Consider the following 22072-nt stretch of genomic DNA (forward strand, 5'->3'; position numbering starts at 1 on the left):
GTTTTTTTTTTTTTTTTTTTTTATCCAGGGATTGAACTTGAAACCTTGCACTTGGGAGGCAAGTGGTGGAACCACTGAGCTAAATCCCCGGCCCCAGATGAGATTACTTTGGAATGTAGTCAAGTTTAATCTGGTATTTTACTGTAGAAAGCATTAGTGTAACTCAGCAAAATGACTACTCAAGAAGTAGTTTCATTATTTTCTCTTAGTTACATTCGTATACTTTCAAAGTATATTAATCCTTCACATTTCCATATTTCACTTAATTTTGAATTATAAAATGTATGCCTGGTTTTAGTAATTACTTAAGGCTTTGGAGAGTGAATTTTACAAAAAATGATTTTGTGAAACAAGTTTTCAAATAAGAAGTGATAAATAAATAAAATATTAAACATGTGTAAAATATTACTAAAGCTATTCTTCAATTGTCTAAGCAGTGCACTTGCAGAGTGATTTTGCTCTGTTGTCCTACATTAAGTATATTATTCATTAAACATAAAGAGATACAATGTGGGTTATTTTTTATCATTTATGTAAATTTCCTTCATATGAAATGGAAGTAAGTGGAATACCTTCTGGACTGATTAAAGATTAATATGCGGAAGCCTCAGAGCCTGATTTTAAAAAACCACTGAAGGTTTGAATTAGATGTACAGTCACAGCTTTAAAGCATAAACTTGAATTATATTGCATTAGTTATTATTGAGTAACAAAAATCTCTCTGTGAAGCACAGAATGCCCATCCGTTTCCCCGCTCAAAGGTAGCGGCACTCTCAGACACATTAGCGGCCTGGAATGGAACTGTGAAAGCTCAACAAAATATGAGTTATACTTCTTTTTTTTTATTTCTAGGTAACTGAGATTAACAACTCACTAAAATTTCCCAGTTTAAAACATGAAATTAATTTAAGGAAGTTATATAACTTCTACTTTTAAGTATTTTTGGAGAAATCATAAAATAAATGACTCAAGGATATCCAATAATTGTTGACAAATCCTTACTATTTTGTGTTATAAAAATTTTTTTTAATGAGTCTGTTTTCATTTCTCTTTCTTTTTCTTTTCAGTACTGGGGGTTGAACCCAGGACCTTCTCATTGAGCTACATCCCCAACCATTTTGTTTTTAAATTTTAAGTTAGGATCTCACTAAGTCACTGTGTTGTCCGGGCTAGGCTCAGTCTTGTGATCCTCCTGGCTCAGCTTCTCAGAGTGCTGTTAAAAAAACTTCTAAAGTTTATAAATTCTAAATTACAAATTAGGTTTCTACATGCATCTTTTAAAGAAAATTACACATTTTCCTAAATTATAAATGTTCCCTTTATTGCATTTTCAAGATTCTGTCAGTGTAGAGAACATTCATTTCTTATCTGAATGCAATAATTCAGATATTATAGTTTTTTAATTGCATTATCTATGGGGTTCATCATTTGTTCCCTTAGGATTTGAAAGGGTGGTTATGGACGTGCTTTGCTAGGGTTCGTTACTTCATATTGTCTCAGTTAAACTCTAGTGGGTTTACACACATTTATTATTAAATTGACTCACATATGGACTTCTAATCCACAAGACAAAGTATATATGCCTTTCAAAAATTATAAAATTATACTGTAAAATATAGTGTTATTTTCTTAGCGCAAACATCTCAGATACTTACTAACTTCCTAGCTAAATTGTGATGATGTTACAGAAATTATGACACTAAATAAAATCATTTTATTATCCTTTTGTGTGTTGAAAAAAGTCACATATAAGCATCCTTCCATCAGGTTGGTGGGAGGAAACCTTTTCAAGATACAATCTCTATAATTTATAGTATTCGTAGATAGAATTAAGAAATCAATCTTTTGGATTGAACTTTACCTTCACACATTTATATGATAAACTTGGCTTTTAAAGGAGATGGTTTTAAATTATGACCTACTATGAAATAGAGAACTAGGAAAGAGAGCAGAACTGAACAAACAGCCACACTCAGATAACCGTGTCTCTCTTGCTCTGATCTTCTCAACTCTAAGTTGGTAACTTAGGGTGTAGTTGGATATCTACGGGAAGAGCTTAAATTGCTGGGAATCATCTAAAATTAATGCCTACCTTCAAATGATTAAACTGAAATATGAAACTGACAAGGGAAAATGAGACAAAATCTTCCTCAACTCAAACTCCCTAAGAATATATTTTATTTACTTTTTAAAAAGTCTCTTTTCACTATTTTCTAGGTGATTATTAACTAAAACTGCAATGTCCTTCTAATTGATCACGTAAATTCTATCATAGTTGGTCCCCTTATACCTTCTGCATGTTTCAGTGTGTAATATAATTCCACCAATGAATCATGTACCAGAAACATGAGCATCAAGTCTCTCAGTTTACTAGTAGGCTGCATTTAAAAAGTTAATTTGAAGCTCACTGATGATCTTAGCATTTAAAGAAATGAATTATTTTGCCTACACTGATTTTTTTCTGACAGTGTGAATGAGTATATACATAGTGTTCATATATTCAAAGTCACATTTCTTTTTTTTTTTAATCTTATTGAGTTTTTTTGGTACTTTTCAAGTATACAGTACAGTTACATTCATCATTGGGATCTTGTACCCTTACATGATGGGTCTTGGTTCTCATTTTTTCCCCCTACCCCTGTCCTCCCTTCACCCTCTCCACCCTCCCCTATTTACAAAGACTTTGTTTCTATTTTTTCCTATTCTCATATTTTTTTTATTGTCCCTTATTTCCTTTTCCCTACTCTTCCCACTTCCCCTACACCTTTAGCCCTTTTCAAATAGTCCCATTTCAAAGCAGCTATAACCCAAGAACTCTACTCCTGTCTTATGACATTTGATAGAATTTAAATTGTGCCTGAAGAGAATTAACAGTATAGAGTGCACATCATTTTCTTCCTGGAGAGCCACCACTTTTCCCTCTAGTAATATAGAAACATTTGGAGTCGATGGGTTTTTTATGAGCATACTATAAAGCCAGTAAATATAGAGTGCTATATGCACAATGCCAGCCTCTCGCAACCCAGAGGACACCTCTCATGTAGAACCTTGTGAAAAGAGCCCCTGGAATTATGCATTATGGTGTGGCTGGATAGGCCACTGAAATCTGTTCTGTTTCACTAAATATTAGTTAAAAATCAGCAAAGACACTGTGTCTTTGACTATGAAGCTCCTAATGGTCATAATTTTTTCTGGACTTTGTTTTCAACAGATCCCAGTAGATGAGGATCGAATGCAGTGAATATCAAAGCCAGTAGTATGTCATTACTGATATTGCAGGACTTAAAATTGCCAATATCAGCAGAAAGACTTACTAGCAATCCTTGGATTAAGTAAGCCTTTCTCTTGGGTGTATCTTATGTTTCCTGTGTTGTAGCTTTGTCTCTTGCAGGGTCTAATCTCATCAGTGCAACAACTTCCTACAAAAAGAATTGTAATCGTGAAAAGCTTCCCCAGCAGAGCAAAAATTAAAGCAATTACTTAGCCATTACCCCATAATATTTTGTTTCTTAATGTTTTTACCTGTAGTGTTTGAAATGCCCTGCATTTATCTCAGTTATTAAACCTTCAGAATATATAGTTGTTTTAATACAGAATCATGGTTGCGCCACAGGATAAAATCTATAATATAAAAGCGGCACCTTATGGCATAATTGTCTATCCAAAATGACTCCTGATAGAACATTTGATTTTCAATTGAAAAACACTGCATTTTCTTTATAGGGGGCATCCTTTCAAGGTGATGCAATGCCGTGGCCTTCCCTCTTGTTCTCTTTATGTCTCCACGTTGTAGCAAAGCTGTCAAGCAGATATGCCCAAGGGACAGGATACAGTTCACAGGACGCGGTGCCCTAGTGCATGCCATTCCCTTTGCCTGAAATCCTACCCCTCTCCACTGCCACTGCAGACCCCTGCCTCTGTAGCCAGGCCCAAGCGCTGCCCCATGAACCTTCCTTGATTTCTTCCAACCTGAAGAGACTTCTCTCTCCTGGGACTCCCGTAGTTCTTTGCTGCTTTCTACTTCCTGCTCTCCACCCTCGGCTTGGGGTTATAGTTATATACATGCCTTTCCTTTCTCGAAACTACCATTCTTGTGAGTACAGGGTCTCTATTTTTCTCAATGTCTAACACATGGCAGGTGCTAAATAATTATTTGTAGAATAATCCAGTCTATTCTTGTTAGGTTGACCTGTGTTGCAGCAGTTTATTATTTTATTCGACATTTTTGTGTACAGGGTTTTTTAAAGATTAATTGACACTAGTTATCACATAGAATCTCGGGTTTTAGGGAAAAAATGCCAGTAGCTTTCCTGATATACCTTCTTTAACTAATGGGATGTTTTAATTACTTTTTAAAATGCAAAATGATTGGTTCTTTGGGTAGATAGTCAGGTACTTTCTCCAGGACCACTGCCTTTGCCCAACCACTTCATGAGTTTGTGTTCAGACTTTTTTTCCCATACAAAGTGAACACATTTTAAAGTTTTGATTCAAGATCTTAGCTATCTCTCTCAAGTACAAATTAGAAACTAAGTAAACACCAGAAAGGAGAGTCCTGTGAGTTCTGGAAAGACCATTACATCCTTATTTTTCGAGCAATACCTTATCTCATTCTTTGTCTTTTTATTTGAACCAGCAAGCATCTGAGGAATGTAGAAGATGTGAGAAAGTAAAAGGCTTTAGAAATGATAGAAATTAACAGAAGAAAAAATTCTAGGATGCCTTGTATCTGCTAGGCAAGCAGTGTGCCTAGAGATAGAGTCTCACTAAGTTGTCCAGGCTGGTTTCCAACTCTCAATCCTCCGGCCTCAGTCTCCCCATTAGCTAGGTAAGCACCATTGTGCACAGCCCATAAATTCTGACGTGGAAGTGTGGATGGTGGTTCTGGCAACTTTTTCTAATTCTGACAATTCCTTATAGGAACTTTTTTCCTTTCCTTTTTGGGGTGCAAAGCATACGCTCTGTCACTGAGCTCTATCCCTAACCCTAATTCTGGCAATTCTGGCTGAGATGTTTCTTTGGTCACTGCCAGAATGTGGCAATGCTTTAGGAAAACAACCAGAAGACAAGTGGCTGCTGCTACAACCGTGTGCCTGTGGATTAGCCAGTGGGGTGTAAAGTTGGCCGGCTTGTCCAATAGAGTGGTATAAGAATGATTGTTGATTAAGCTTGATTGTGTTTGTGGATTTTCTGGCTCTTTTCCTTGCTACTTTCACTCCGCACGCAGTTAAGGAGATTCCCAGATAATGAAGTCAGGTTAGACTTGTTGCTATTTAACAGTGTCTCGGTTTCACTTGAAGATTTGCCCAGGGTGTGGAAGCTGTTGACACTGCCTCCACTACCTACTGAGGATACAGCAAAGTGCCACTTCCAAGAATGTCACAGGGGATTAGGCAAGGTGTCAGCTGTGAGTGAGTGGTGCCTGCCACTCTGTCTTTATTCCACTATCTTCCACTTCACTTTTCCCAAACAACAGTCAGGGGAAGCTGAAGACCCTTGTGCCTTTCTCTCCACCAACAGAATTCAAAGAGAAAATGGATCACAGCTATGGAGAGTTCTTTCCATCTTGGCATCCGGTGAAGTGTTCACTTAGTTGCAACTTTATCTCAAGTGCTAATTGATGCTGTTAACTTCCTACAGTGATGCCAGGAAATTGTAAGAGGAAATCACACCCTCCTTATCTTGTACTAGAGAACCACGTTTCTTTGGCCAAAGGAACACTAAATGACACTGGCACTGTCTAATGTAATTGGAAAGATGAGTTTTTGAGAGGTGTCCCTGTATCTTATAAAAATTGTTATATAGCTAAAAAGTGGCACTTTCTTTAGCTACTCACCAGATCAGAGTGAATGTACTATGCTAGTATATTTTCAGAACTTGAGTGGGTATTTCCTACTTGTAGAAATTCTTTAGTTTTAAGGTATAACATTTTGCTGAATTATTAAAACCACTGTGCTTTCTTTGTGTGTAATTGTTTACTTCTAATCAAATGAGAATGTTAACTTACTATAGATGTAAAATGTCTGGGCATATAATTGAACAAGGATACACACGTAAGCATTTCATGTCTATGAAATGGTTTCTCGACCTACCTACTTATATGACTTCTGATACATTATGTATCTTATGCCCAATTTCTCGTGTGGCTAATAATGATAGCCATCTCATGGGTTATTATACCGATTCAATGAGTGCCTAAAACACTGCTCAATAATGTTCAATATTATTGTTGTCAATTTTAACATTTTTATTTGTTGATATTCTCAATTGATAAGTACCCAACTGTATAACAGAGATTTAACTATTCTTGGTCAATGAATAAAGGACTTATAATACTATACTTTTCTCTGCCTGGGATTATTTTTTTCAGCCTTGACAGAGAACAATGTGAGAAGTCCCTGCGCAAGTGAAGTAAGAGCAATTAGAAGTCGATGAAAGTTTAAAGAGATATTTCTCAAAAGATATTCAAGAAATTAGAGGCAACACTGTCAGTACAAACTTATAGACCCTGGATGACAGAGGTTATAAACTAGGGAAATTACAGATACATCTTTAGTTATAATAAATAAAACCAATCTCTAGATTACATTACTACAAAAGTAATACATTGTTTCCCACCTCCCATCCCACCTAAAATAACCCAGCAAGACCACTGACCACTGAAAAGTCAGACTATGACATGACACTCCCCCTCTGGGGGACAGCAAATGCACAAACACAGTGTTTAACTCACTGCTTGCCCCTTGACACTTACGGTTGCATCCTCCAAACATTTGGCACCAACACCTTCATTAGCATCATTTCTACACTCAGGACAAGTTTATCCCCCACCAACACCTGGAAGCGACATGGCATTGAAGTGATACTTGCCGTCAACTTCTCTGCTGAACAAAGTGTGGCTAAATGTCCGAAGGCAGTAAAACGTGTGCCTGGTGAGCTGGAATGAAACAAATCAGAAAGTCAACAAACAACCAGCGAACCAGGAAAATCAGCCCGAGATGGCTGAGTCTGTTTGTGGCATGTTGAAATAGTACTTCCCACCTAATCGCATTGTATTGGTTCCGTTTAAGCAATGGGCAGCAGGATTAATAATAACTAAGAGGGCTGGGTATGTAGCTCACTGGCACGGTGCCTGCCTAGCAAGTGCAAGGTCCTGAATTTGGTCCCTGGTACTGGGAAAAGAAACAGTAACTAAGAAATCAATAATAGTATCAATAATAGGACTTCTTGTTATGTTCATACTCTCTCCACTCACGGTTTTACCGAAAGAACCATATACTCTCCCTGCTGCCTTACTCTTTTTCTCTCATGTTCAACCAAAACACACATAGCAAGTAGCTGTCGTAGAAATCCGCCCAATTTGAAATTTGTGTCAGTATACATTTGCTTGAAATTTTCATCTCAATGATATCTTGCTCCACAGGCAGCCCATTGGTTTCCTTGGCCTCTGGGTAAAGATATTCTACCAAAAGGCCTGCAGAAACCCATCTCTAGCCATACCCACTTGGGTTTTGGCCCTGCAGTATCCATCCTTCTATAGACCCAAGTTCTCTATCAGAAATGTACTTTTCTCTACCTTCACGTGTATCCTTTTCTTCAAATCTCACTCAGGATTCTGCATGAATACCTCTCCTCTCTGGTTCCTTTTATTCTTGTTCTGCATCGCCCCGTTGCGTATGTGTTTGCTGTTTGAACTCGCCCTTTCCTGTGTGTGATTCTGCTGGACACTTGTTTCCTTGTGTCTGTGTGAAGTTTCCTTGGCCCCACCATCTTCAAACACATACAGCCAAATAAAGAACACTGATATAAAATGACGGTAAAAATTATCATTACTTTAGCAAGCCGCTAACAAAAGCTCATCTTGTTTTATATGAGATTTATCACTCATTTCACTTTCATAACTATGGCAATATGCCATATATGTTTTATCTTTAACCAAATGCATGTTTACGGGGGGTTTTTTTTTTGTCTATTCAAGAAGAAATTTGAGTGGATTTGCTTAGATTCTTTTGTTATTGTATACATTAATACTAGATACCTAAAAAATTAAAACCTTGATTAATCAGAGGGGGGATTTTCCAACTGTCAGTAAAGTGACTAATGTTTTCTAAGTTTCTAACTTGTTTTTGTCTTTTGTCTTGCTCTCTCTTTCTCCTTTTGATCTAGTATTGAAGTTACAGTTCTACATATGCTTTGTGTATAAATGAATTTAACACTGACTGCTTTGTCTTCAGAATCACATCTGAGATAAGATTCCTACCTCCTTTGTGGCATATGTTATATTTAATTTTTGGAACTGGAATCATCAAAATGATGCTTGAAGTACATGTAGATATCTCCAAAATATAGTGTCATTTCTACTCAACGTGCTGTCTTGTCATAACAAGTTGGTCTCTGAGCAGACCTCAGAGGAAATTAAATACAATGCAGAAATGTTTTTTTGTTGAAGGAAAATGTTTGCGGAAGGTCATCTCCCCCATCTGCATGCTTGGGCAGGACACCCAAAGTAGCTGCTGCCAGACAAATGTCTGCAAAATAACCCAAACTGACAGGTCACCTTTATGACTATTTTGCCATAATTCTGTTGTCCAATCATGTAATGTCCAGTGTTGTACAGAAGGGTTCGATAGGCTAAAACTTCTGAGATACTGGTCTACCACTCAATTATATGCCAAAAATGTAGTCAAGTGCTGAGTTGTAAATGTCTGTGGTGCCTATGATTGAATGTATTTTTTTCCCTGCATGATCATCCATTCTGGTGTTTTTTAAGTAGCACAAAATGAGCCTGATTTGTTCTCCTTTGTAGAGCCAGGCCGAGGCCCACTACAAAGGAAGTAAACATGCCAAGAAGGTCAAAGCACTAGAGGCAACGAAAAATAAACCCAAAATGGTTTCTTCCAAGGACAGCGCAAAGGCTAATCCCAGCTGCTCCATCACTCCAATCACAGGCAACAGCTCTGACAAATCAGGTCAATGACACTTTTTGTTCTTTACATTCTTTGTTTCCAGCCTATTCCCCTGCCCTCTGTCCCTGCATGGTACCTCCATGATTTGTTTTTGTAATATTTATGTGTTTCCTTCATGGGAAGGGTTATATGTTTGCACAGAATCTAAACATTTGATATGTTGCCGTTCCGTGTTGTGAAATATACACATTTAAGTATATGTATATGTGTGTGTGTGTAAATATGTATATATAAGTATATATGCATGAAAATAAGTGGAGACTGCTTGGTCACAATGTGTTTAAGCAAAAATCAGGGCAAGGGTCTGAAATACTGAGTTACTATTCCTTTCCACACTTCCTGTGTTTGATATGTTCTGTGGATGTTTTCAGTGTAAGAATGCTTAAAGTTGTTTATAATTGACACTTTTATGTTCTCTTACCCTAGCAAATGAAGGTTGAAAGTTTTCTGAGAAAGTAATATTACTAAATGGGTCTGGAAACATGTAAAATAATAAAAAGATCTGATTTTTTAAGTATCTTCATAGGGCTCTTCTCAGAGTTACAAATGAACTCAAAGATTTTAAGAAAACTATTTACAAAATTATGAATTAACAGAACTTTATAGGTAAATGGAAAGAGACTACAAATGGAGTGACATTTTTTTTTTCTTTTTTGAGGTACTGGGCATTGAACCCTGGACCTCCATGCCAACCTACATTATCAGGTTTCTTGTTTTGTTTTGTTTTGTTTTTTTGAGACAGGATCTTGCTGATTTGCCAAGGTTGGGCTAGAACTTGCAAACCTTCTGCCTCAGCCTCCCAGAGTGTTGGAATTACAGACAAGTACCACCATGCCCAGCTTAGAAATGACTCTTAAGAAAGAGTCTGATGGGCCAGGGATTTAGCTCAGTGGTGCTCCACCTGCCTTGCAAGCACAAGGTCCTGAGTTCAATCCCTGGTACCAAAAAAAAAAGCCTATTATTTCTTGAACATAGAATCTGCAATATTTCTGAGTAGGTTCATTCAGTGGAAAGAAAAAGCTCTTGGATGTTTAATAGGCTCACATCTGCTCATGAAGACCCTTGATAGATACACCTGCTTGTTTCTGTGCCTAATTCAAAAATAATGTCTAGTCCAGGACAAGAAGGGAACATGTCCCTTTCTCCTGTCTGACTGTCTTTGGGGACCTTTCTGTTGTAGGAAATACTCTGACACTTCTGATTCTCTCCTGCTCCTTCCAAAACTTGTAGCATTTGAAGAGGATGCTTATGAATGCTTTCCTGTAGTTTTTGCAGGGCCTTTGGAGGACAGCACATCCATTAGTGTGGAAAGAAGATTCAGAAATCTATTCAGAGGACTATGTTGGAAAGCGCCATTAATGATTGGGTCCTATAGATGCTGATTTCAAAAGCACTTCGGGCTAGAAAGAGTGAACAGGCAAATTTTGTAACAAAGATTTTTTATTTTTCATGAGATAGAATCACAAATTCATGTTACCTGATGCACAGATAGTAAATAATGGATTATTACATTAGCACTTCACACACATACATTTATATGCCTATATATTCTTATTAATCTTTAACCCACATCTGTCAGATATTAGTGTCACATATTGTCTTCATTTGAACAAAATTGCAAAGTGTGGTAAGGTAAACGATAAGGCAGCTGATTGCCAAAGGTTACGTACTGTTTGGAAGAGCAGAATTCGTAATTACCTGACTGCCTGCTTGGTTTCATTTTCTACAGAATATTATTGCCTGTATGGAACAATGCTCTGCCAAAAGCTTTTATTGCCTGAATTATGCTCTTTACCTCCAGCATAACTTATAAATAAAAGGATAAAATAATGGAGGTTAGTGTCACTCCAGTTTTTCAGTTTATTTTGTGGCTTGAGCTAACCCAACAGTTGGTAGGTGCTGAAAACATTCCTGAATGTGCACAATGTTTCCCTTAAGTTATATGACTATTTGTGAATTGGGTTTGCTCTGGGGATAGTAGTAAAAGCAATGAGCAGAGAAGGAAGTATGAAAAGAGCTAAAGAATAAGGCATAGAATCAAGGAAAGAGCAATTTGGAAAGAGCAAATCCAAATAAAGGAGCCTAGGCTATAACCACTGCATCCCTTATACCTACACGGTGCCCAAATATTAAAGCCAAATTTAACAAGACAAGACTTTTCTTCTAATGCTCAAATGTAACTTTGATCAGTTGCATTCGCCTGGAAAGCAACTGGTACCCGCGAGGGTCAAAGACAAAAGTGGTTTAAACAAGGAAAGAGAAGTAAGATGTGGAAGAGCCCTGGGGATGAGAGTAGGGAGAGATGAAAAACAACCACCACTCCAGCATCTCTGTAGCAGTATGCGGGGGTCTTTATTTAGTCTTGCATTCTCTGTTTCTCGGCCACTTCCCCACCCATCCCCTGTAATACCTGTGGTTCAGCAGTGTTGGCCTCACTCACTATGAGAATGTCCATATTTGGACTAGAAATACCGCAAATCACTTGTATTTGGAGGTACTCCATTTGCCACCTTATCTCAAAATCTGTGTGATTTATTTTTAACTCATTGAGTGGATGATTTTAATTACTTGTTTTTTCATGTTTTATCTGAGTATTAATGGGAATGAAATATTTTATGTGTTCTATTATACCCAAAAAAGCAACATCAAAGTCAGTGAAAGATGATATTATTTAAAAATATAGTGGATTAGACTTGCTAAATATGTAGATTTGCATCCTTTGGTCGCCTCCCCTCGAATATAGCTTTAAAGAATTATCATGTGCTTTACCCTATATCCCAGTTGGAAAATTAGAAGTTTTGATCAGATGGTAATCTAGTCTAAACAATGCAGTGTGTGATGTATTGTTAACTGCCTATTTCTAAATCCACGAAAAACTCCTACAATTCTGTCAGAGTTATAGATTTTTGTTGGAGTTAGCTTTTTAGAAAACCAATTTTAGGAAAGCAGAGGGCACAAACACGAGACTTCTGTGAATGTTCTATGTGGAATTTAGCAAAGAAGTGGGTGGGAAGAGAAATGGCCACTGTGCCACAAAGTGACTGAAGTGTTTCAGTGCAGGCAGCGTCAGCGCCAAAGAGTAGCCAAATATCAGAGTGGCAGTCATGGGAAAATGAATGGTTGCCTAGCAAATTGCGTGGCACTGAAATGTCCTAACATTGGCCTTTTCTGAATGAAGAGCTCCTATAAAGTGAGTGTGAGTAGAATCTAGATGACTCCTAGTGAAAAGTGAAACTGTTGTTCAATGTCTGAGCTACCAGATTTTCTTTTCTTTTTTTTTTTTTGGTACCGCGAATCGAACTCAGGCCCTTGTGCTTGTGTGGCAGGTGGCAGAACCACTGAACTAAATCCCCCGCCCAGATTTTAACTATCCAAGCATTCACAATATCCACAGGATCCACTAATCCAATTTCCAGGCTCATATTTTAGCATCAGCTTAGCAACAGTCTTGTTTGGTGACAGCAGGTTTTGAGGAGAAGAACCGGTATTAAGGGAAGGAACCACTGGGAGAGCACATCCTGGGATTCCCTGAGCACCGTTCCAGGTGAGGTACGATTTCAGAGAACCTGTCAAGGAGTCAGGGGCGCCCAGATGACCTCTCGGCGCAGCCTGAGAGCTCACATTATTTATTCCAAGACATGATCTAACAGTCTTCCAAGAGCCAGGGAAGCCTTCTTCCCTGCTATTTTGACACTTGAGACAACCATTTCTCTCTTTTATGTTACATTTGGAGACATAATTTGGCTCATGTTGTATCTGGATCTGTGTGATACAGAGACTTGTCATAATGGAACACAATACGTAACGCTTTCAGGCTATCATGACAAGCTTTCCTGTTTTGGGGTATTTGGTTTTTTTCTGCCTTGAGTTAGTAAACCAAATGGATTTGAATTACAATAGCAAGAATTTCACTTATTCTAGGGAATTGCAGCTACACGGTGTTTTAATTTAAATATTTCCCTCAAGGGTAGGTGAGTAAGAATGGCCATCTCATTCACTTTTCAGAAGTTAGGGTCAAATTAAATGTAAAGTGCAAAGAAACAGCTTTATGATCCCCTAGGATCTGCCCCAACTGTTAATGGTGCATCAGGAGAAATCTGAAACAGTGAGAGGGAGGAGAAATGTGCTTTGGGAGAATTGGGGTCAAAACACAGCAAGCATTAGGCAGCTTCAGGAATATGGCTGGAACATACTGGCCGGACACTGTACCCAAATTTCCCCCTAGAGTTCAAGTGCCATACGACTGCATACATCACATTGAAGGCTTTTTGGTGACCGCATTTAACTACTTATAACAGGTTCAAAAAAATGCACGGCCTTTGAAAAACTTTACTTCTCAAATATAACCAACTATGTGATAGTCAACCTAATAATGAAATAATAAAATATTAAATTATTATGATAGTCCACCTAACATTCCCTATGCCTGGCCTTTATTACCAGGTTTTTAGACTATTAATTAGAAAGCATGATGGCGAGGAATGCATTTCCAGTTTAAAATACATAAAACTGTTTAGAGCTGAACAGCATTTAGTCAGTTGCTTTCTAAACAGAGGAAAGCACAGGGAGTGATTTAAAAAGCCACAGATATATTTATAAATGTAACTAAGAGCAAACACGGTGGAATTAGCACATTCTGCTTGAAATGTAACAGTAGGAAGACCTTCATCTGTTCACTTTGCAAGGTGTGCCCACGTATGTTTTCAATTGATCCTGTCTGCACTCTGCACACTGTGATAGGAAGGGCTGAGATTAATATCTGCCTTTTATTCATGCAAAAAAGTGACCTCTGTTTATGCACTCAACATACGGTTATTATCTATATCAGTGATGGCAAACCTTTCAGAGATGAATGCCCAGACTGCAATCCCAAATCCACTTATTTATCAACAGTGCCGATACTGCAATTAAACCTCAATGTTGAGGTTTTCGTTTAGAAAAAACTCATACAGTAACATCTTTTCTCTTAAGAGATGAACACAAGAGGGTGCATGCTATAGGTTTGCTACCACTGGCCTATACTATGGTACACTGTATGTGTGTATTTTGCCAGATGCTGAGTACAACCATGAACAGAAAGACATTTTCTGCTCTCCAAGGGCTTTCCAATCTAATGGGAGTTTCTGCTTTGTTTTGTTTTTTACCATGTTGGATAATAGGGCTGTAAAGATTAAAATCGAGTCACCACCTCTAAGCTGCTCCCAAAAGTATAGGGCCAGTGAAGATCCTGGGTCTTGGAAAGATGCAACAGCTTTTAAAAGACTGCACAATTCTAATCACAATAGAGTCAGAAGTGAACAGAACTCAGGGACCCTGTTCCTTGCTTACTCCACTATTCATGATACTTCTAAACTTCTGTGACATAAAGAAGTAAATGCAAGTCTTCCAGTGGGCAACCTCGGGCACTATTAAATGACTTTGCTTCAGTTATTGAGTACGACCATGTATTACTTTCAGATAGTTTGCTGACTGTTGATATTTTTGGTAGGTACAGAGGCAGTGAAGGGGCCAACAAGGCTTTATTTTACTGACAACCCTTAAGTTCCTGTGCAGCATATTTCCGTAATATGTAACTTTAACAGAGCAAAAGTTTGTTTGGAAGTTACAAAGTTTTTCAAGGGCAAATTTGAATGAAAGCACTCATTTTGGGTAAATGGAAAATGAAATTGTTCTCAAAGCTTCACCCTGGCAGTTTCAGACTTCACATGCCTGTAGACAAATATCCTCACTGGAATAGATATTAACACTGTGAAAGGACATCGCCCTTCCTCCGAGAGGGCACAAGTGAGTTGGCTTGGGCACTGCCCACATTTTAAGTAGCATTTTTAGCCATTTCACCTGAAAGATTTCCACTGAGAGCAGGAAGATTGTTTTGTTTAACCCACTCCCATGACCTGTGGAGACTGAGATCTCAGTGTTAGAAAACACAGGAGGAGGAGGGACAGGGCACAGAATGTCTCAAAGCAGCCCATTTAGTTTTCAGCACATCGTGCTTCTGCATGGTGGCTGTCCCTCAGGTGTGAACCCAAAGCCATCAGCCACTGGTAGATCAGTGTAACTTCCCTAGAAAGGCTGCAGTACAGCTTTTATAGTCACCTTGCTGCCTTATGAAAGTGCATTTTCAATTGTGTCGGAGAATTTTTCCTCCAAAGATGAAAACAGAAGCCCTCATCTCGTCATCTTTATAGGTTCCCTTGTGTGCCTCACAGTTTTTATGTATTGTTACCAATGATGCCAAGTTTTCTAAATGACGATTTCTCGTTTCCACTGACTGCCGCAGGACTCACTCCATCAATTAGCCAGCAAGGTCTTCTTAACTGCCTCTCCTCCCAATTCCTCGAACGGGACCTTGTGCTGTTGAAGAAAGCAGAAGAAAATGATAGTTTTCTGCTTTGGCAGCATCTATCATTTATAACAAGCACCGTCATAAATTTGACATATACCTATCCAGATCCAGGAGGCCAAGATTTAGCATCCCTCATAAAATAATAGATTAACCATATTTATGACTAACATCTTAAGCCTGAAGTTCAGGGGTACAATCATGTAGAACATAAACAAGTCCCATTGTCTAAAGAGAACAGACTATTATACTAAAGCACACATTTTCATGAAATGTGCATATATCATGCAGACTTTCAAAGTCAATTTATAAAATGAAATTGCCTTCCTCTTTGCCCAGGCACCTTGAATTTCACAGCACCCTGCCATGCGAGGCTGAAGATTCTCTGATAGTTAAGTGCTTGTCATCACCCTGAAAACTAACTTTTGAAACTTTTGAGCATTTTATACTGCTCTAAGAGAGATGATGCTGAATATTTATTGTTCATGTCTCCATTTTTAAAAGCTGTTTCCTAGTGTTCTTCTAAGGAAAGTGAACAAAAGATTTAGGCTGACTTATTATTTATTAAGAGTGCTTTATCTTCCTATTTACTGGGTATACGTTATAAACCACTCTAAAAAGCAGAACCTTGAACTTTTCCTTATTAAGTCTATCACTATTAAAAACTTTTTCCTCTTCAGACATACCGTATCTGCTTTAACTGATACTCACCTCTTTTGATTACATCTATTTGCAGCCTTTCTGCATTGAAAAAATATTGGAATATAAAAGAACTCTGTATGTACATTGAATAATTTTATAACTGTAGAACTATAAATGCCCTTGAGATTTCAGCAAAGATTATTACTTACATTTTAGTAGCATTTCACTTATTTGCTTTGGAAATAATCATCCTACGGTGACATATTTTTCTGACACGGTGGATGATAAAACAACATCATTCAATAAGTGTTAGTAATTCTGTGTGCAAGGTACAGGTGCTAGAAATTTTCAGGGCAGGGATTCTGAGACCAATTCTTATGATGCTTCCCACCTGGTGCCACACAATGTTAGACCGACAGCATAAACAGTGAAGTTTCTTTTCTGGAAAAACTTCTAAGGTGTATCCCTCTGGACTCCTTTCTCTGAGACTCAGGTTCACTGCTGAAAACACAGGGTGTAACACTGTGAGTGTTGAATTGGTGTCCGCGTTTCCATAGACCAGCACCTGTCCAACAGAAGAGTCTGTGATCGTGGAAATCGTCTAAAATCGGTGTTGTCTGACATGAGGGTAACTAGTCACGTGCATCCTTTCAACACTGGCAATGTGGTCCTTGCTACTAAAGCACTGAGCACTTTGTTTTGTTTCATTTTAATTAATTTAAGTAGCCACACGTGGCTAGTGGCTACTCTGTTGGACAGCACACCTCTAGACTATAGCCTCTTTTTTTGGGGTACCGGGGATTGAACTCAGGTCCTTGCGCTTGCAAGGCAGTCACCAGAACCACTGAGCTAAATCCCCGGCCAACTATAGCCTTTTTTGCTCTTCTGCCTAGCTGTGACTTCAAGGAAAGCATTACATTTTCTGAGGCTCTCTCCATCTGATCAATGAAGTAGAAGTAGTGCCCCCGCAACCCCACAGCAATGTTGTATGCATCAAATGAAATGAATGTAAAAAAGATTTGCAAAATGTGAATTATAATAGAAATACACCTGTTACTGGTGTTCTTACAGACCTTTTGTGTGCGGTACTAGGAATTGAACCCACGGCCTTCATCCTGAGCTATATCCCAGCCTATTATTATTATTATTATTATTATTATTATTATTTTGAGACCAGATCTCACTAAGTTGACCAGTCTCACCTCAAATTTAGAGTCCTCCTACCTCCATCTCCCATGTAGCTGGGAATACAAGAGCTTTGGTCACCACGCTCGTCCCTTACAGATCATCATCATCATCTCATCATCATTGTCGTCTTCATGGACTCCTGCAGTGTCTTCTTTTAGCTGTCCCTCCTTGTTGTTATCATGAGAGACAGCAGCTGCCCATTGTAGTGGTCAGCTACCATCACCATCTATTGTGCTGAACTTAATAGACGATTTTCTAGAAAGACAGGTCTAGCATATGTGCAAAAAAATCATTTTAACAGCATGAAATGGTTGATTTTAGGTGTCAACTTGACTAGATCTAAGGAGTACCTAGAGAACTAATAAAGCTTTACAGCTGGATGGTCCGTGAAGATGTTTCACAGGAAATGGGCATATTCCGCTGTGAGAGGCTAGCTGGGGAAGATCTGTGTTTGGTGTGAACAGGCACCATCCAAAAGGCAGGGGACCCAGATAGAACAACAAAAAAATAGGGGACAAAAGGATTTCCTCACTCACTTTACTGGAGCTGGAGCGCTCTCCTCCTTCTGCCCTTGGATATTAGAACTCCAGGTTTTCTAGCCTTGGGACTCTAGGGCTTATGAAAGCAGCCCTGCTGGATTCTCTGGTCTTTGGGCCCACACTGAGAATTATACAGATTTCTCTGGTTCTGGGGTCTTAGACTTGGACTTAGTCATGCTACTTCTGTCCCAGGATTTCCAGCTTGCTGGTGACCTATCATGGCACTGATAGTCTCCATGATCACATGGGTTAATCCCTCCAATAAATTTTTGTCTGTCTGACTGACATCTGTCTGTCTACCTCTCTACATATCTATCTCCTGTTGGTTCTGCCTCTCTGGAGAACACTGAGAAATATAGATTTTGGCTGTATCATAACTCTGTGAATGTAAAGTATCTTGTACCTGCTTTATGATACATAGTAGTGACCATGCTTGATCAGAGCTATAGTTAATGATGTTACTCTAGAGTGTTCTCTTTCCAGATGATGATTAAGATGCTAATTAAAAAAATGGTGCCAAGTACCACAACAGCAACAGAACTTTGCTGTTTTCTGGATATTATTCTTTTCTTTGTTTTTTTTGTTTTGTTTTGTTTTGTTAATGGAATGTGCTGAATGTCTATAATTTTGTTCAGATGACTGCAGAACCTGGAAAAGCTATTGCTGCTATTGATGCATAACATACTGCTATTATTAGTCTTTTTATATAAATATAAATGTATATATATACATATATATATATATAAATTGAACTTTGGGAAACTTTAACAGTGCTGTCAACTTTGGAAAAAGTTATCCCAATTTACTGTGTTGAGTTGGCATTGTACAGAAATGGACAGCCATATATTGGTCTAGAAATGTTAATTTTTTTAATTTTTATTTTATTTTTATTTTTCCATTTGTACAGGGGTAATGCATTGTACTAAATATGTAAGGTCCTATCTACATGGGTTTGATTACAGAAACTAATAAAGTATTCTCTAAATAATGAAAAAAAATATAAGACTACAAGAGCAAGAAGCAATTTAAATATGTTAAGGGACCATTTTCATCTTCAGAATTAAGGATTATTTTAATCTTACATCATTGCCTTTTCTCTTTTACTTTCCTTTTTAGTTTTATTTTAGGATTCCCTATTTTTAATGTTCATACAGAGATTTCTTTAACTGAAATACCAAATAGTTTCGCTGGTGTGAAAAACTATAATAGTACACAGGATCCTAATGACATAATTAATGATGTGAAATAGGAAGTAAAGGGCTAAAGGTGTAAGGAAAGTGGGAAGGGTGGGGGAAAGGTAATAAGGGAGAGGAAAAAAATGAGAAACTGAAAAAATGGAAATAAAGTGTTTATAAATAGGGAAGTTAGGAGGGGGTGAAGTGAGGGCAGGGACAAGGGGAAAAAATGAGAATCAAGACCTGTCATGTAAAGGTACAGGATCCCAATGATGAATGTAACTGCATTGTATATCTAGATTGTACCAATAAACTCAATAAAAAGAAAAACAAACAAACAAAAAAAAAAGAAATAAATACAGATTTTGGTACTGAGAAGTGGAGGTGTTGCCATAAAAAAAAATAGCTTAAAATATGGAAGTAGCTTTGGAACTGAGTGATGCATAAAGGCTGGAAGAATTTGGAGGTGCAGGCTAAAAAAGCCTGGATTTCTATGAATGGTGTATTAGGGAAAATTCTGTTGAGGACAATGAAGAGAAAAGTTTTAGGGCAAGTCTGAATCTACTTAGAGTTAAGTAGTCATGGCCAAAATATTGGTAGAAACACAGAGAATAAAGGCCATTCTAATAAAGTCACAGAGAAATGGGGAACAAGGTATTAGAAATGGGAGTAAATGCATCTTTGTGATACAGTTGCAATGAACTTGGTGGAATGGTACCATAGTCCTAATACTTAGTGGAATACAGAACTTTAAAGTGATGAAGTAGGATATCTGGCAGAAGAACCTAAACAGCAAAGCATTCAAACTACTGCATGGATTCCCTTAACCACACAGAGTGAGAGGTGAGAGAAAACATAGAATTTATAATTAAAAGGAAAGCAGAGCAGTAGATTTGGAAAAATTGCAACCTAGCCATGTAGAACAAAAAAATATATTTAGAAGAGAAAAACAAAGATTTGACCAAAAGATTATTGGTTGAAAGAGATTCATATATCTAGAAGGGAATCAGGTGTTTTTGTCAAGCCAGTGGGAGAAAGACTAAGAGACATTTTAGAGATCTTCAAGGTGGTCATGCCCATCACAAACCCAGAGCTTTAGGAGGGCAGAACAGACTGAAGAACGCTTCATGGGTTCACTCCCCAGAGCTACCTCAAGTTTCTGCTGTCTGCATTTCAGCACCATTCTCTTAGCCTCCCCAGCCATGGTTCAAACAGGCCCCAGTGCAGCTTGACCCATCCCCCTGGAGGATGTGCACAGCAAGCCTTGGTGGCAGCCACATAGTGCTAACTCTTAAGACAAGCAAATTGCAAGAGCCGAAGGAAAATGGCTTTCTCCACTTAGACTGTAAAGGATGTTGAGGACTACATGAGGCCCAGGAAGAGACTTCTTTCAGAGGAAAAGCCACCCCAGAAAGCCTATTCATGGCAAATGTCTAGTGAGCAGTGGGAGTACAGCCACTCCCAGGAGCTAGAACTGCCTAGCTAACAGTGTACAGCTCCAGCCTGGGAGAGCCACAGGCTTGAGATTCCATCCTGGGAGAACTGTTGCATAGGCTGAGCCTAGTTGTGGGTTGGCTCAATCTCCCCTCAATGTGCCCAGGAGTTTGGTGTGGAAATAAAGGGTTATTCTGGAGCTTTAGAGTATGGTTCTATTGCCTATTGTATTTGGGACTTACTTGGGGCTGTTAGTCCTTTCTTCTTTTTGGAAGGGAAATATCTATCCTTGACTGATTCACTTTGTATTTTGGCAATAGAAAATTTGTTTTGACTCCACGGGCCCACAAGTATAGGGAAATTGCCTTGGGAAAAATCATGCCTCAGGATTCATATTTGATTTAAATGACAAGTTTGGACTTTAGACTTCTGAGTTATTACTAGGATAAGCTGAGACTTTTGAGGTAACTGGAAGAGAATGTATATATTTTGTACATGAAGAGGGCATGGGTTATGGGGGACCATAAGTACAATACCACTGGCTTCAATATCCCCTCCAGAGCTCATGTTGAGATTTAATTGACATTATAGTGATGGCGGGATCTTTAACAGTTGACTAGGTCATAAGGGTTCTGTTGTCATGAGTGGATTGATGTTGTTAATCACAGAAATGGGTTAGTAATCGCAGGAGTGAGTTTCTGACTTTAAAAAGGGTGGGGGGATGAGTTTGGCCCATAGTACTCTCTCCATTTCTCATATGCTTGCTTTCTCTTCCACCATGTTATGATGCAGTACGAAAGCCCTCACCAGTTGCCAGAACAGTATTCTTGGACTTCCCCGCTTCCTCAACTGTGACAAATAAATTTTACTATTTATAAATCACCCTGTCTGTGCTATTCTCTCATACAATCAGAGAACAAGCTGAGACAGCAATACTAATACTGATCAACATATGGCTGAATGATCATTACATGCCTGACACTATGCTTAATGTTTGATATACACTATCTTACTTGATGATTATCATGGGCTTCTGAGGACTGCTGGAAAGTGAGAGCTGGAGAAGGGAGATACTGGCCCAAAGTGATCCAGATAGAAGGTAGTTTTCAGTCCAGAATGTCATCCAGGCCGTCCCTCAACTCCACCATCACCATATGCTATCTTTGGATGGTTAGACGTTGCTTTTGTGCTTTCTGAAAACTGAGTTTTCTTCCTTTTTACTGAGTGACTCTTCTAGAAGACTGCTTACTCCAAAAAAGTATATTTTTTCCTGTCCTATTTGCAACTTGTTTTGTTTTAAAAGTAAAACCAATTATGAATGGGCCTGCATAAGGATTTATTAACCAAAATATGGTCATAAGGGTGTATTGACCAAAGTGCCATTTACCTACTCTGCATCTGTAGCACACATGGGAAAGAGTATGAGCCTATAGTCAGATTAGTTCCACCTCTCACTGACCTCAAATAACCTTCATCAAATCATGCTCACTAAGCTTCTGTTTCCTCATCTATACAATGGGAGTGTTATTACCTTTCTCGGTATTGTTGTCTGGACTAATGAGCTAATAAAGTTAAGGTATTTGGCTCAGTGCTTGTCATGAGGCAGACATTCCATAAATGGCAGCCATTAAAAGCAGCCATTGTATTCAACAAAATTTCCAGGCCTTGTCCTTATTTTGACTCTACCATCATTTCATGCTATATTGGCATGCAACAGTGACCTGCACTTACATTCCTCTTTATAAGCTTGTTTTATTACCACATGGTAATTATGTGCACTTGTGT

At 38.3% G+C, this 22072-nt stretch overlaps 1 protein-coding gene across 5 annotated transcripts in view; it reads left to right on the plus strand.

Annotated features, from left to right (window-relative positions):
- The window catches only part of Znf385b (zinc finger protein 385B), a 299896-nt gene that overhangs the window by 251952 nt on the left and 25872 nt on the right, over positions 1–22072 (plus strand). For all 5 annotated transcript variants that reach the window (XM_033756310.1, XM_033756309.1, XM_010636790.2 and 2 more), the window contains one exon: positions 8807–8969. In XM_033756310.1, coding sequence (XP_033612201.1) covers positions 8807–8969 — 163 coding nt within the window. The remainder of the gene's footprint in view (positions 1–8806; positions 8970–22072) is intronic.

The sequence above is a fragment of the Fukomys damarensis genome, unplaced genomic scaffold (genome assembly GCF_012274545.1).
Source record: "Fukomys damarensis isolate Sample0158 unplaced genomic scaffold, DMR_v1.0_HiC HiC_scaffold_26, whole genome shotgun sequence".
Taxonomy (NCBI): Eukaryota; Metazoa; Chordata; class Mammalia; order Rodentia; family Bathyergidae; genus Fukomys; species Fukomys damarensis.